The following is a 14,894-nucleotide window of genomic DNA, read 5'->3' on the forward strand; positions in this document are numbered from 1 at the left end:
AACAAACAAATATTATATTGACAGTTGGATTGGCTTTGCTGCAATTTGGAGAGTCTAGGTTTGTCCCCACTGAGCCGTTTGTAGATGTCATTCTCTCTGGTTTCCATCATTTTGTCCTGAATCCTTGATGATTTCATCTCCAATTCACTAGGAAGGTTTATTTGCAGTTTGACTGACGAACCCTACCTGGGAGAAACTTACTCCGGATTTAGTTCAGCCCTGTCGTCTTTGTAGAGTAGCTGATTGCTTGTTCTGCTGTGGACAATAGTGCTTTCTCTTTCCTTACTCCATCACTGGAACTTTTCAAAGTATGAAAACTTAAAAATTGCTTGTAATCCTCAAAACACACTTCTTCAGACGCTATAGCTTTTCCTGGTTACTCTTTGAGAGCAATCTTCCCAAAAGAGTTGAAAACTTGCAACTCAAACCCCTGCCAGAGGAGGGACACTTGGCCTTCAGAGCTCCAGTTTCTTCTGGAGTTACACAATCAGATCCGTTATTTGCCAAAACTTCCTTTGATTTCATTGATTTTGTGGTAACAAGTATTTGCTGATGAACGAAAGAAGAAATGTTTGTAAAGCTGAATAAACTGTTGACATATTTTGCCTCGCACAGCAGATATCCGTTTTAAGTTTCTGCTGTTGTAGTATAGGTAGGTAGTAACTTTTATCTCGAACTTATTTAAGATACAAAAATCTCGATTAGTACTAAAAAACTGTTTATTCAGTATGCATGATAATGAATAATAAGAGTGGGTTGATTTAGATAAAATGGTTTTATATCGAAGCCAGAGAAGCTTTACGATGAGTTGTCAAATGTGACCCCCTTCAATGAATCAGACATTCAGGAATTGCAATGGGGACCCATCGATCAATTATCAACCAAAAATTGACTGGTTATTATCGGCTTATACATTCCAATTCCAAAGGATTACTAGAGATTCTAAGAATGGAATGGGAGATAAAAACAACACTGCGTTGTACAACAGATGTGTTGGAAGGAGTGATTTTTTCCAAAACGAATTGCTCTGGTTCGCTTAAGTGCCCATTTCCGGAAACGGACATGTTTATACGCTTACGTTTTAAACGTTTCAAAGTGGCTTTTTAAACGATCGGCAGCGTCGAAAACAATTGAAGCAATTACCAGCGTTTTTGTGGGTTAATTGAACCGCATACCAAAACTTTAACAGGCCAAAACATATGTATAGATTCTTGGAACAAAGATAGAGTGAAGTTGGTAACCAAGGTTGCTAGGTTTGGGAAAAAACTCCCACTTTTGGAGAATTCAAACCAAATATTTTGACAGTTCTGACATACGAATGTTTGTTTCGAATCGAACGTGTCAACTGGCAAAATCGGATTGGCTATTTTGGATTTAAATCTGTCACAAAGGTGGTGACTGTCAAATACCACTCCCTAGCTTTTAGATTAAAAAATATCTCTTAAATTAGATCTTTATGAGCAAAGCTTTTTCTGTCGCAGTTGACTGTTTTAGCCAAAGTTGTAGTGCAAAGTTGTTGTTTACGTAGGACAAACACGGGCTTGTCCTACGTAAACAACAAGTCTTAAAATGCTCAAATCTAATTTTTAGATATGGAACGTTACTCAAATTCACAGTTATAAGAAGATATACATAAAACGTGAATAATTCAAAATCGTGAATAATATACTGAATAAAAAAACATACTGAAACCTCGATTAGCTACCGTACAAGATTGTAGGTAAGCTCTGCCACGCAAGTCTATTAGTTCCTGCAATTGTTTGTTCAGCATATTTTCTTTTGTGTTAAACAGAACCATGAAACCGACCAATAAGTTTCCGAAGCGACTTCCTTTATTTCGCCTCCACTATTGTCTACTATACCAGTTCGTTGAATAAATAGACCATAACATATTAGCAATGCTAATCATGCAAATTATTGTTACTCAACTGTCGCTAATAAGCCATTTTAAAGCCGATTTATTTGTTTTGAATAATAATTCAAAAGCTGCATCTCAACATGAATACAACAGCTATAGTTTTCGTTAAGTTTTTTGTTTGTTTGAAGTAGGGTCGTCTACTATCTGCCCAACATGTTTCGAGTGTATAAACGACTCATCCTCAAGGGCTAAAATTCACGGATCTGTCACATGTCCACTGGCTGTCATGCACTCCATCATGCCGTATACAAAGTGTAGCAAATAAGCTAGTTATTAACGATTGAACAAAAAAATGCACCAAAAAAGTCATGAAAAAATGACTCAACTTTGACGCCCTCTGGTGGCCAAACCGTCCAACCTATTAACCCCAGTTGGGTATTTTTAGAAAGCTCATTTCATTGGCTATCAATTGACGTATAAAACGTTACCAAAAGTAGTGCAATTAAACGAGTTTTTGAGGATTAAACAACAGGATGCACCAAAAAAGTGATAAAAAAATTGGTCAAATTTGACGCCCTCTAGCGGCCAAACCGTCTAACCTGTCAACCCACATAGGGATATTTTTAGAAAGCTCATTTCTTTGACTGTCCATTGACGTACAAAAATCTACCAAAGTTAGTGCAATTACGCGAGTTTTTGAGAATTAAACAAAAATATACCCCACTCTCTCTAGGGGGCAAACGGCTAACCAATCGATTTTTATACGTCAATGGGAAGCTCATTTCATTGGCTGTCCATCGACATATAAAAGTATATACAAAGTACTACAAATACATGTGTTTTATTCACGGTTTGTGGTTTACGGTGACAGGATGCACCACAAACATTTTTTGACTGGTTAAAGGTTAATTTGATCTTAGAAAATTAGGAAAACACGGTCACGTGACTTTCTAGATCTACCACGACGTAATGCTTGGACATTTTTTGAAAAACTGTTTTAGCAAATGAATGAATTTTCGTAAGGGTTAAATTTGCCTGAAACACCGCCACTATCCTAATGGTTTTTGCGTTATGTTGGCCTGTTAGTGCAAGCGAAAATCGACCTTAATGATTGTATTTCTACAGTTTTGCTACTATTCTAGATTTGGCAATAATTGTGATAGGTTTGTGCCAAATATCTGGGCCGTATCTGCCCGATTTTCTTTAAAGATATTAGAGCGGTAACAGTCAAGGGAAACATTAGCTTTGGAGCCCTCTGGCGGCCAAACGAAGCAACCTATCAACACAGGCGGCCATATTTTTTGAAAACCTTTTTTATTTTATTTTCTATCCATTGACATATAAAAGTCTATACAAAGTGTTGTGTGTGACAATAAAGACAGTTTTGACTAAATTTGACAACTACTACTTTAACCTTCGTTAATTCGGTTATTTTGATAGTTACAGGGTGGTTCAATGTATCAATTTAAAAGTGATTTTTTAAAATAAGTTCAGAGAATGAGAGAGAGAATCTTTCTTTCCTTTTTATAACTGATTTTTTGACCACACTGTATTATACCTACATGACAAAACACAAATATCAAGAAAAAAACCTTTCCTGATATGTATAAATTAAAAATGTTTTGGAGACCGAAAATATCAAATTTCACATAAAATGATAAATGCCTCAAAACGGGTATTGATAGGTATTAACACTACTTGCTAAAAAATTTATTAACACTACTTGCTAAAAAAGTAAACTAAAAACAAACATTTTGTATTTTAAAATGACAGCTGACACTTTGACAAAAGTTTGACTGTTTTTTTTTTGTTAAAAATTCATATAAGACGTCCATACATATTTTGTTTCGCTCATTTTGCTATAAGCAGAATAGAGACGGGGCCTAGTAAAAGCCACATTTGTTTGGTACACCATAATATGAAACCATGTGACGTAGAAAAGGACACACTTCCGGGGTGAAACATACTTTAAAGGTGGAAAGGGTCATATCGGTTTGCTTGCATATAAAATGGGAAAGAAACTTTTGTACGGTATGAGGTCAGTCGCAGTGACCTTTATTACCGCATTCACGGCTTTCACGCCTACACCAATTTGATGAAAAAAGTCTTGCAATCCCTTTTAGCAGTCGACTCAGTTAAAAGCCGGTTAAAAAATATTATTTTAAGCCCGAGGATGATTTAAATATACACGTACGGGTACGTACATAAACAGATTTGAGACGATATGTATATTTACGTTAGTACTGTTTTACGTCATACCCGTTATATTTGTTTCAATGGAAATGAGTCCCGCAATGGATCACGAAGGACAACTATGAGAATTGAGATTGTTGAGAAAGACAAAACTATTGGCGTGTTTAGATAAAATTGAGATACGTAAAGCAGCTGCCATAATATTGAAAAACTATAAATCTAAACTTTCATTACCTCAATTTTGGAACTAGCACTACAATCAATATGAAGAGAATTGAAAATCACAAACTTCCATACCAATACGAAGAAAAAAACATATTTTTCATCCACAAAAAGACACAAAATCTGGCAGCCATACTGATTTTGTCATGGCTAGCTTGATTGTCTCATATGGCTGGTTGCCTATACTGCTAAAACAAAGCAATTAGCTGTCTCTGTCTATTTAGCACAGAAGTGACGGAGTCAACTATAGTTGCTGCCATCTGTCAAACAGACTGGGCCTTTTTGTATGGTAAAGGTAAATGTGTTTAGGAAAAAACTGTACAAACCCCTGCAAAAATATTTTATAAAATAACAGGAAACTTATTATTTACAACTAGAAATATCAATTTTTATAATAAACCATGGGGTTTTTAGCACTAATGGTATGAATAATGTTTAACAGTATTTCAATGTCTTCAACTGGATGTCTTTGTGGAACCATTTTCAGGAAGTATGTGGGTTCAGCTGGGATATACTTGATAATAAATTGGGTCTTTTTGGAGGCAGGACCAGCATATTGCTTTACAGGCGTCATCCATGAAGACATTGTGTCCTGTGATACTTTAAATATTGGTTTCAGACTGGATGCAACAGGTTTTCTTCCTGTGCGCGTCACCACTTTATTTCCAGTCAAACTTTGAATGTTTAGTTGTTTTTTTCTTTAATTTACGGCCGAATCGTGACACAATAATGTTATTCCTCCTTCTCTTCTTCTCAGTTTTTTGTGAACGAAATCTTAAAGTCACTTGCCTGGGAGATAAATCTGAATTTTTCTTTACGATTTAGCAATAATTCTCAAGCAAAACCTACCAGTTATGTCCACTTGGCTGGATGCTGTGATGTGAGCAGTTCAAAAACTTTAAAAACTCCTCTTTAGTTAAGCTTGTTACATCCTCCTGAAACTACCGATTACACTTTGTCTTAAAAGCCCATAAAAATACCCTTACCATAGCATTTACAGCTTATAATCCATAGTAAAGGCACTTCCGAACTCTTAACGTATTTCATAAATTGTGATTTTTACTATTATTATATATTAGATATGATTTTTACTGTTTGAACTCTACAAGTCTTAAACATTTTTGTATAAAACATAAACCAAACGAAACAATCCGTACAATGTGGGTAGGAATGTTTTAGCAGTTACGCTATTCTTAGATCTTCCTATAAATCAATCTTAATTCTTGCACCTCTCCTTTTAAACGACCCGAATTGGATCCACTTGACCTGAACAATTAAAAGATCACGCAATTGTCCTCCAGCCTACACATTCATTGGATTCACGAATTTGTGATTAATTACTATAGTTTCGCTCGATTGTTGCGTTTGATGATGGCCGGGAGCACCAAACAATTGTGGGAGGTAACACTTGAGAAAACCAATTACCGTAAAGCTATGAAGGATCATTAGAGAGAATTACAATCGAGTAAACGCCAATTCAATAACCGGGTACACACCTGTTAGTTAATTCCCTGACGTCTCATATAAAAACAAACCGTGTAATCAAATTAACGTTTGCCTCACCCAACCATTAGTAACCTGGTTTTTAGCCACAATAGTGTTTTAGTTTCAAAATGTGTAATTAGGACCTGACCAACAAAATTTCGTTAGGGAAAAAAGGCTTTTCGGAACAACCGAATGCGGACTACATTTTACATAAACTCAGCTTGTTCGAGAGTTTGACGCCTGGAAATGAAAGGCTGCTGTTTTATTGATCCGAACTTTAACATGTTGCATGTTTGATTTGAATGCACTCAAAGCGATGGATTCATGTCGCAATGGCTTTTGATAGCCGCCATATTGGTTTAGTCATATATTCATGATCAATCCTAGCATTTTGACCTCAATTTGATTGTCCCCTATATGTCGTTTTCCAGTATTATATCCTGATTTTTATTTCATTAACAATCGTAATTTATCACTTCCGGTATGGTTCATCATTCAAAAAAAAAGGCAACTAACAACATGTTTTAGTTTTTAAAAGCTTACTACACTGTTTGCCTTCTCGAGTTTGACCTTTTTGTTCCGGGGTTATGATTTATGACAGTTCCAAAGCCATCAATGCTATGTAGACATAAAATGTTTATTCCAGACGGTTCCGGCTATATTAAATAAACCCCCCCATTTATTACATTGGCAAACCCATTAATACCGCTCATGATTCACGGTAATCACTTTTGACGACGCGACTGTTTGATCCTTTCTTGTTTAACTCCCCCAATCCCAATAGCACCCTTTATGTCGCAACTATCACCTCATCCCATCACCCTTTGAACAAAATCTCTAAATTGCCTGTTTTAATTTAATTACAACATTCTGGTATCATATATCATATAACAGTCTGGAAATTTCATATAAATCCCATGATAAGAAGAGAGAACTGCTGCAGATCAATGCTCTAAAGATGAAGCATAACTTTAATGTAAGTGACATGTGCGAAAACGGATGTGACGTCATTTTACAGTTTTGATCACAACATTTTAATTAGACTTTCTGACAAAGTGGTCACGTGATCACGACACATCCGATTTGCCACATTGACGTAACATGTCACTTTCAATAAAGGTATGCTTTATCTTTGTCTAGAGCATTACTTTGTAATAGTTGTTTCTTTCATAACATGGAATTCGCCAACTTTGCCATTCCTTCCTGTCCTGTGGCGAGTGTCTTGGTAGTATTATACAAGTGTGGTAAATCCAAAACCGACCATAGCAAAACCGCGTAACGGACAGAGAAACGTACATTATTGCATGCGCGGGACTAAGACAAGAAGAAATATCAAGTAGGCCATATTTTCAGCGCGCTGTTGCCAAACGCCAAGTATCACTCAAATACCGTCGACAAAATAACTTGGCTTTTGGCAACAGCGCGCTGAAAATATGGCCTACTTGATATTTTTTTCGTTTTCTGTCTTTCTCCCGCGCATGCAATTACCTACGTTTCTCTGTCAGTTACACGGTTTTCCTATGGTCGGTTTTGGATTTACCACGCCTGTATAATAATTAATAGAATTACACCTGAATAAGTAAAATTCTTATGTTGTTTAATGGTTCTATTCATCATACAGTAATTGTAATTTTTTCTTGCAGGAGCTGGAGAGTCTGGAAAGAGCACCATAGTCAAACAAATGAAGTGAGTATTATTGTTTCATTCGATTAAAAAGGTGACAATTGTGATTGGTGCAAAAAGCAGGTTTCAGATTGCTGCTTTACACATTGTGGACTTACCATGATCCTGACACTGATTTGTGTAAAATCAATGTTTGTCAGGCTTTGTTCTCTTTCCGCTAATCATATCTTGGCAAAAATTTCCATTTACCTGTCCAAATATAGACAGAGTGCATTGTCAAACATGCGCTGACGTTTTACATTATTGGCACGTTTTCAATAAGAGCATCGGCTGTCTATAATGCTTTAATAACTCGGTAAACGCACGTATATTGATCAATATGATATGGAAAACTCTATTCTGAATACTCCGGGACTGTCGAATCTATTTATAGCAACTTTTCGAACATATTATTCTCCCGGGAACGTGGCATTAACGCATGTACGCACACTCCCTATTCTACATACATCCAAAAATTCCCAACATATCTTATCGAAGTTACCGGGTTACGCCCTCGTGTCACCCACTCGTATTCACCAAAATATTAATTCATTAAAACCGGACTGACGTCAGCTAATGTTACTGTGAAAACATGGTCTGTACTTGGCTTCCCTCGGGACGCTATTTACACAGTATAATTCAATTGTGCCAGTTCTCTGAACCGAGTGGCCTGAGGATTTTTTTTAGATCAGAGAAATTGCTTTTTTTTATATAAAAACCCTTTTCAGAATTCTGTTAAAAAGTTCGCAGACTGTTCTTTTATATTCCCTTTTTGGTTGGTTGATTACAGAGTTATTTTTAATCATGAATATTTATACTGGTTTATTTGACATTTTGTTCCTTGTATATTATATTATGCATAGATAACCTAAAAATAGACACTAAACCAATGGCGTTTTTTGATTGGTCAGTTTAGTGCAAAACCAATGTATCTTTATCCTGTTCCGTCTAATGTCATTGAAATAGTAAAGCAACACGCCAGTCAGATTTTACTTGTGTCAATACTGTCATGTCAAACATCAAAATCAACCTGTTTTCTAAAATTCTAAATCCTAACCCTATTTCCCATTTCTAAGAGAAACAATTGTTTTGGTTGTAATTTTTTTCTGTTTTGTGAGTGTTTCCTTAATCGGTTATTTTAAAAACATTGGAAAAGCTGGTTCTGTGATTCCTGGTTGCAAACCAGACAGTGATGGAAGCCGCTTTACGTTTCCCAATCCTAAAAACCCTCTCCGTTTTGCTCCCTGGAAAAGGATTTTGAGCTTTTTGTTGATCTGGACAAGTGGACAATGCGAACAGAGGTGCTTTCCAGTGACCTATATGAACTGCTCGGAGTAGTTCCCGACTGTTAGTGAATTACTTTTGACCGTTCCAGTGGGTCGGGGGGTCGGGACTTTTCACCACCCGATAAATTGGTACTTGTTGCTCCGTTAAGTATACTTATACAGTTCAATTCTAGTTTGAATGTTCCAGTGCTAGGCAAAGAAGAACAGTTGAAAAGCTATACACCTCGGAGTACTCTGTTCCTAAATTTTAATCACTGGAAAGCACCTCAGATATAGAAGTGTATCACAAATTAAGGTATTTTCTCAATATTTATAGAACATACCTAATTTAGGTGCTAACTAAGATTTTTTTAATTAAAACAAGAATGTTAATCAAGATGTCAATATTATGTTGCAGTATCCTTTGCTGTCTTTATTTATTTCCTGTTATTTTACAAAAGCAACTTTTGCAGGAATAGTCTCCTAAGAAGCAGTTTTCTTCCAGAGTAAGTTTACTGATTTTGAATAAAGCTAGTAATCCGAGAAACAGGTACATCCATTGGTCACAAGTCAGAAAATGTCTTAGTCACGTGAACATTCAACCAATGAAACTTGACATTTTACTATTTCTGTCCTCTCTAGTGTAAATATTATTGGCGTTTCAAGGTAAGAGATATACTCCCTCTGGTGATCAGTTCTGAAAACAGTTTCGGGCATTCCAGCTGTCATTTCTCCCTTTGTTTACATTGATTTTGACAGTGACAGCGTCATATTATTTATTTATAATGTTAGGTTAGGAACTTGTTGCCCGATTTTACTGATTTTAGTTCAACTGGCGCTGCGATCTTAACTTAAAAACGCCAATAAATAAGCATTCTTTACGCAACGTCCGCACCTGAATTTTGTAATCACTCTATCACACATTTTTATCTGTGCCAATAACACTGCTAGTAAAAGGCTTGTAAACCAAAACCATAAACCGTTAGATTTACTATTAATCTTAACAAACGCGGTTCTAATTTATTCGTCTGTTCTTTGTCATTCTATCGAAGTAAAAACCAAAATATTTTTAAAAATAGTCTTAATAAACCCGAGCCGGATCTGTTTGTAGCCTACAACCTATTAGTCTAAGCCCTGCTTCATTGCTTCGCAAATAAATCCACCGGAATAAATCGGTAATTCGGTTTACATTAACAAAACGTCATATAAACTTGGGGCCAAAAATAAAATCGAAATAACAGGAATTCTCTTTGCGGAATATATGAGTAGCGGAAAGACACACTTAATCATGTTTCCCACTAATAATATTGATTACTGGAATAGAGGCTTGATATATTTATCAGAGAGATAACATGAAAATGGTCTTGCTGATATAAGTTTATTGGTTGAAATTATCAATGATTTTCGTGTTAATGGTACGTTGCTTTCCAGAATTATCCACGAGAGTGGGTTTACACCGGAGGATTTCAAGCAGTACAGACCAGTGGTGTACAGTAATACCATCCAGTCACTGGTGGCGATTTTGCGGGCTATGCCCAATCTCGGAATCCAGTATGGAAACAATGAAAGAGAGGCAAGTATTTGTTTCATCGCAAAATCTTTGATTTATTTAGTTATTTAGTTCAACATTTGAACCTCGTTAAAGATACTATAAAGGACACGGTTTTTTCAGAAAAACCAGGCATTTCAGTTAGCTCAACCGCCAATAAACAAAGCTCTTACTTAAAAGTCTACAAATCCAATTCAAACAAATACCATATTGACTATTTACAATTCGGACATTTTTGAGAAGCACTTGTTGGTGAAATTCATCAATGGCTTTTTTAAATGTCACTTGCCGTTGATCTAGAAATAATCATTTATAAAGTCATTATACGTGAATTATTCTAGTCAGTAACCCGTGTCAGTTTATCTGATTTGTAAACACATTCCAACCGGGCGTAAACGTACCATATAGAAAATCAATCTAGATAAAAGCGCGTTGCTACGTTAATAGTTATTTTACGATTTTCCTGCCATATTAAGATTACTGTAAACTACTGAGACGACTTTTGATAATACAGCGATTTACATTCCTAACCGGTCGGAAAAACATCGGTTTGATGACCTTTTGTTGTCACTATCGCAAAACTTATATTGTTTTCATGTTTCACAGCTCGATGGTAAAATGGTGTTCGACGTTATCCAGAGGATGGAAGACACGGAAGCGTTTTCGGAAGAGCTTCTTGCCGCCATGAAACGGCTGTGGGCGGATTCTGGAGTGCAAGAATGCTTTGCCCGATCTAATGAGTACCAGCTCAATGACTCTGCCAAATAGTAAGTATAACAAAACAAGACAAAAATACTGTTCACTTGAAGGAAAGTAATCTAGGCAAAGCGATCATCCTTCCTATAGCTAAAAAAACAAAATATTATGAAAATTCAGCTAATGCCACATATCAAAACATTTGTTTGTGAACTGATCTTCTGTTTTTGTCTAAATTGTTTTGTTTATTTTTAACTGCAACCCTCTTTGAAATTAAAAAATCGAACACGCAACTGTTTTTCTTCAACCAGGTCAGAAACCCTCTCGAGACCAGGGAGAATCACGTTAAAGTGAACGAAGGACCTTAACTTTTAATCAGAATACAACTCCTGTATGTGCGGGGGCGACCAGTAATTTGCGGGGGTTGTAGCTCTGGCGAATTGTCCGTTTTTTTTATTTGCGTCGCCCCCGTAAACTGTCTCTAACTCCCTCACGGTTCACTTAGTTTATGTGCGACTAGGCAATATAACTTTATGTCTACGTTAGGTTTTCCATTTCCAAACTAAACGATTTGCGTCGCGAGTTCTTTGTTTCTGCTTTTCAGTTTTGACAGAGTGAGCTGACGACTATATTGTGGATATAATACTTGTAGTATGTTTCTTGAAGACTAACTGAAAAAAATTTCTGGGAAACTGCATTTGAGAGTGATTTTATTTTATGCCTTAGAATCTGTATGTTTTTAGGTTTAAAAATACTTTAAATTTTTATAAATTAACATTCTTATGAAGTATAATTTTGTACTGTATAATTTTCTCTACTCCACTGGAAAAATTATCCATTTTTTCTAATTGAAATCTTCTGAATGTTATTAATGGTTTTTGGTAAATTAAAACTGAATTGAATCAAGAATTTAACATAATATTTAAAAGAGTGAAAATAAATAAATTCAGTTCTTTAGGTGCTCTTTTTTAGCTAATTTGCTATAGGAAGTAGGTTTACATACTTGTAGAATGGTGTAGTGAGGTTTGGTTTTCCTATGTGTTAGTTGTGTCAACAAGAAACTATTAAACAAATTAACACTAGTAAACAAAAACAATAACAACAGCTGCGACAACAATAATGCATATAAAAATTGGAAATTAAACGGACAATTTTATTCCAGTTTCCTAGACGATTTGGACCGGTTAGGAGCAAAAGACTACCAGCCGACCGAACAAGATATCCTCAGGACGCGAGTGAAAACCACCGGTATCGTCGAGGTGCACTTCTCATTCAAAAACCTCAATTTCAAGTAAGTGTTCATTCATTCTGCTCGAGTTTGGCACGAAACAGACAAGTGGTAGCGCAACTAGTAAAGTTGGCCGGGGCCAACGCCCGTTCTATAGATTTTGGCAGACGTCGATATATTATCATGCATATTTCATGCTTTTCGCGTAATACGGCCAATAAATTACCGGCTAGTTTTCGGAACGAGAGTGGCTCAAACTAAGACTTTAATTTGTCCAGATTGTTCGACGTGGGCGGGCAACGATCGGAGAGGAAAAAATGGATTCACTGTTTCGAGGACGTGACTGCGATCATTTTCTGCGTGGCGATGAGCGAATACGACCAGGTGTTGCACGAGGACGAGACGACGGTGAGTTTGAACATTTTTCCATTACTCACGTGTGAGTAATTTATACTGGTAGACCAAACAGCTGTCACGTAACGTAAGAATAAATATGTTCCTTAACGTTGTGAACTGTCAAATTTGCATCCATGAAGCTGTAAAGACTATACTTACAGTGACTCCAAGAATCTACTTGAATTTTTCCAATTTCATTATTAGCCACCATTTTATTAGCATTTTTTAATTATTCTCTTTAATTGTCCTAAAATTTCCTTGGCATTTTCTCCAAAAATTAGTTTCTAAGAATTTTCTATCTCTAGCAATTACTGTAGTCTAATCAGCTTAACACTGTAATAATGAGTTTCAAAAGTTGGTACTTATAAACGAGATATATTTGAGCTGGCGCTCCATGGAGCGTGTAGAATGATTGTGACGACCATAGAAAACATTATACATGTAGATTTACATGTCAATGGAAATGTTTGAAGTCACGTTTTGACAGATTGCTATTACGATAATTTCTCCGCGAGAGGGCAATGTTTTGCTAAGCCGGTTATATTTGGTGTGCTTTCACATTAAACAGAAACTCTATTGTTTGTTTGTTTTTCTATTTGTTAATATAAGGTTTTGATAAAAACGTGTGTACTATAGTAAATAATTAGTAAGTCGGACTATAATGGTGAACCTGCTTTTACCAATGCAAATACAATAATAACACCACAACATGCTATGTGTGATGTTATTTTATACTATATACCCAGGTTATATGTTATTTATCAAGAAAAAAGTAATTCAACAATACACACTTGATAAATATTTTCATGGCGAGAGTTGAAAAATTAGATCATTTCCAATAAGCTTTAATCGGGGTTTGTTTCGGGATTAGGAAACCTGCTAGAAGTTGCTCTTCTTGACACTCTCATATCACTCACGAACAGCACAAATATGCAACTTTAACTTTACGTTTAATATACCTTTTAGTACTTTAGTAAAAGATATTCAAATTTTAAATTCAAAATAGATGTCATAGTGACAACAACAATGACAACTAGGAAATTAGTCGTTTTCTTTCGGATCTAGACGCGATATGATCCAAAAATCACGTGGCCTGGGTATAATTTTGTATTCATGGGGTCATGTGATTTTCAGAGAAAAATAAGTGGTTCCCTCCAGCGGCGGATTCTATCAAATTAGCTGTTAATTAAATGTCAAATTTTGTTTTTTCATGGCCTCCTATTTAAGTGGAAGATTTTGATTTATAATGTTTTCTGTGGTGACGACACGATGCACCGCCTACTATACTAGAAAGATAGAAGGTGCTTGTCAAAAATTCCAATATGGCGGAAATGGTAGTGACAGTTTGCGTTTGTTTGTATTGTGGAAATTGAGTTTTTTTAGGATTAGATGAATTTTTACGGTTTAAAGTTAAGACTTGAGGATATTTGCTGCCGTTTATAAGTTTTCATAAGTTTTTGTTACATGCACAGGTATGTGAGGTTCATTTTAAAGCATCCTTCAATGTGAGAGCAACAAAAATAATTTTGAATGAATGTTCTTGGTAATAACATAGAACCATTTACCAGTTTTGCTTACCTAGTTTCAAGGATTTACAGATTTTCTTACATTGAACAGTGTTTAAACTAGTTTGCTGTGTATTGTACTTTTCAGGACAAATGTTCTAACTAATTTGTTTAGGCTGGACTTGATTGTGTATAAAAAGCTCTATCTATACATATCTGGATCAGGAATAAACTTTACTCAAAACTTCCAATCAACTACACGAAATAATAAAAAAAATACATATTTCTTACTGCATCTGCATACGTTTGTGCAAAGTGACATTTTAGGCTTTCTAGTATAGAGGGCGGTGCACGATGACATAAATTAACAGTTGGATATTATGGGTTTGTCAAACTACGTTATCATGTGACGTGATTCTATAGAGCATGGAAACCATCAAAGGCAATCAACCATCTCAGAAACACTTCTTATGTATAGTTAAAACAGTAAACCATATAAATAATGTACTATATCGTCGTTTAAGATATTATAATCGTGAGATTTAAAAGTAAAGTAAACTAGAATCTATAAAAGTGAACATACGAGATTTGTTTGATTTAGAACCGGATGCAAGAGAGTTTGAAGCTATTCGATTCGATTTGCAACAACAAGTGGTTCACGGACACCTCCATCATTCTCTTCCTCAACAAGAAAGATCTGTTTGAAGAAAAAATTAGAAAATCCCCACTGACGATATGTTTCCCCGAATATACAGGTAAGCCAATAGTATTACGTAGATATTTAGTATGTGATTGGTGAAAAACAAGCAGCTTTCAGCTTGCTACTTTTTCTCGA

The 14,894-nt window shown here is 35.7% G+C and overlaps 1 protein-coding gene and 1 long non-coding RNA gene across 10 annotated transcripts in view; one reads left to right on the forward strand and one right to left on the reverse strand.

The window, feature by feature from the left end:
* Window positions 1-14,894, forward strand: part of Galphao (G protein alpha o subunit) — a 31,074-nt gene that overhangs the window by 10,252 nt on the left and 5,928 nt on the right. For 8 of the 9 annotated variants that reach the window (XR_014177026.1, XR_014177027.1, XM_081972889.1 and 5 more), the window contains exons 3-8: window positions 7,402-7,444; window positions 10,117-10,258; window positions 10,841-11,001; window positions 12,093-12,221; window positions 12,437-12,566; window positions 14,661-14,814. Coding sequence is in view for 7 of the 9 variants with exons in the window: in XM_081972889.1 (XP_081829015.1) it covers window positions 7,402-7,444; window positions 10,117-10,258; window positions 10,841-11,001; window positions 12,093-12,221; window positions 12,437-12,566; window positions 14,661-14,814 (759 nt within the window). In the remaining 2 variants the exon portion in view is untranslated. Of the gene's footprint in view, window positions 1-7,401; window positions 7,445-8,489; window positions 8,836-8,893; window positions 9,002-10,116; window positions 10,259-10,840; window positions 11,002-12,092; window positions 12,222-12,436; window positions 12,567-14,660; window positions 14,815-14,894 lie in introns of those variants that run through there. The other variant, XM_081972891.1, reaches the window with a different exon arrangement.
* LOC145724474 (uncharacterized) lies at window positions 4,597-5,414 on the reverse strand. Its single transcript, XR_014177009.1, has 3 exons — window positions 5,260-5,414; window positions 5,123-5,208; window positions 4,597-5,075 (listed from the first exon to the last, which is right to left on the reverse strand). It is a non-coding gene; the product is annotated as an uncharacterized LOC145724474 (long non-coding RNA).

Source organism: Ips typographus, linkage group LG2 (assembly GCF_016097725.1).
Source record: "Ips typographus isolate SLU linkage group LG2, UJ_Ityp_2.0, whole genome shotgun sequence".
NCBI lineage: Eukaryota > Metazoa > Arthropoda > Insecta > Coleoptera > Curculionidae > Ips > Ips typographus.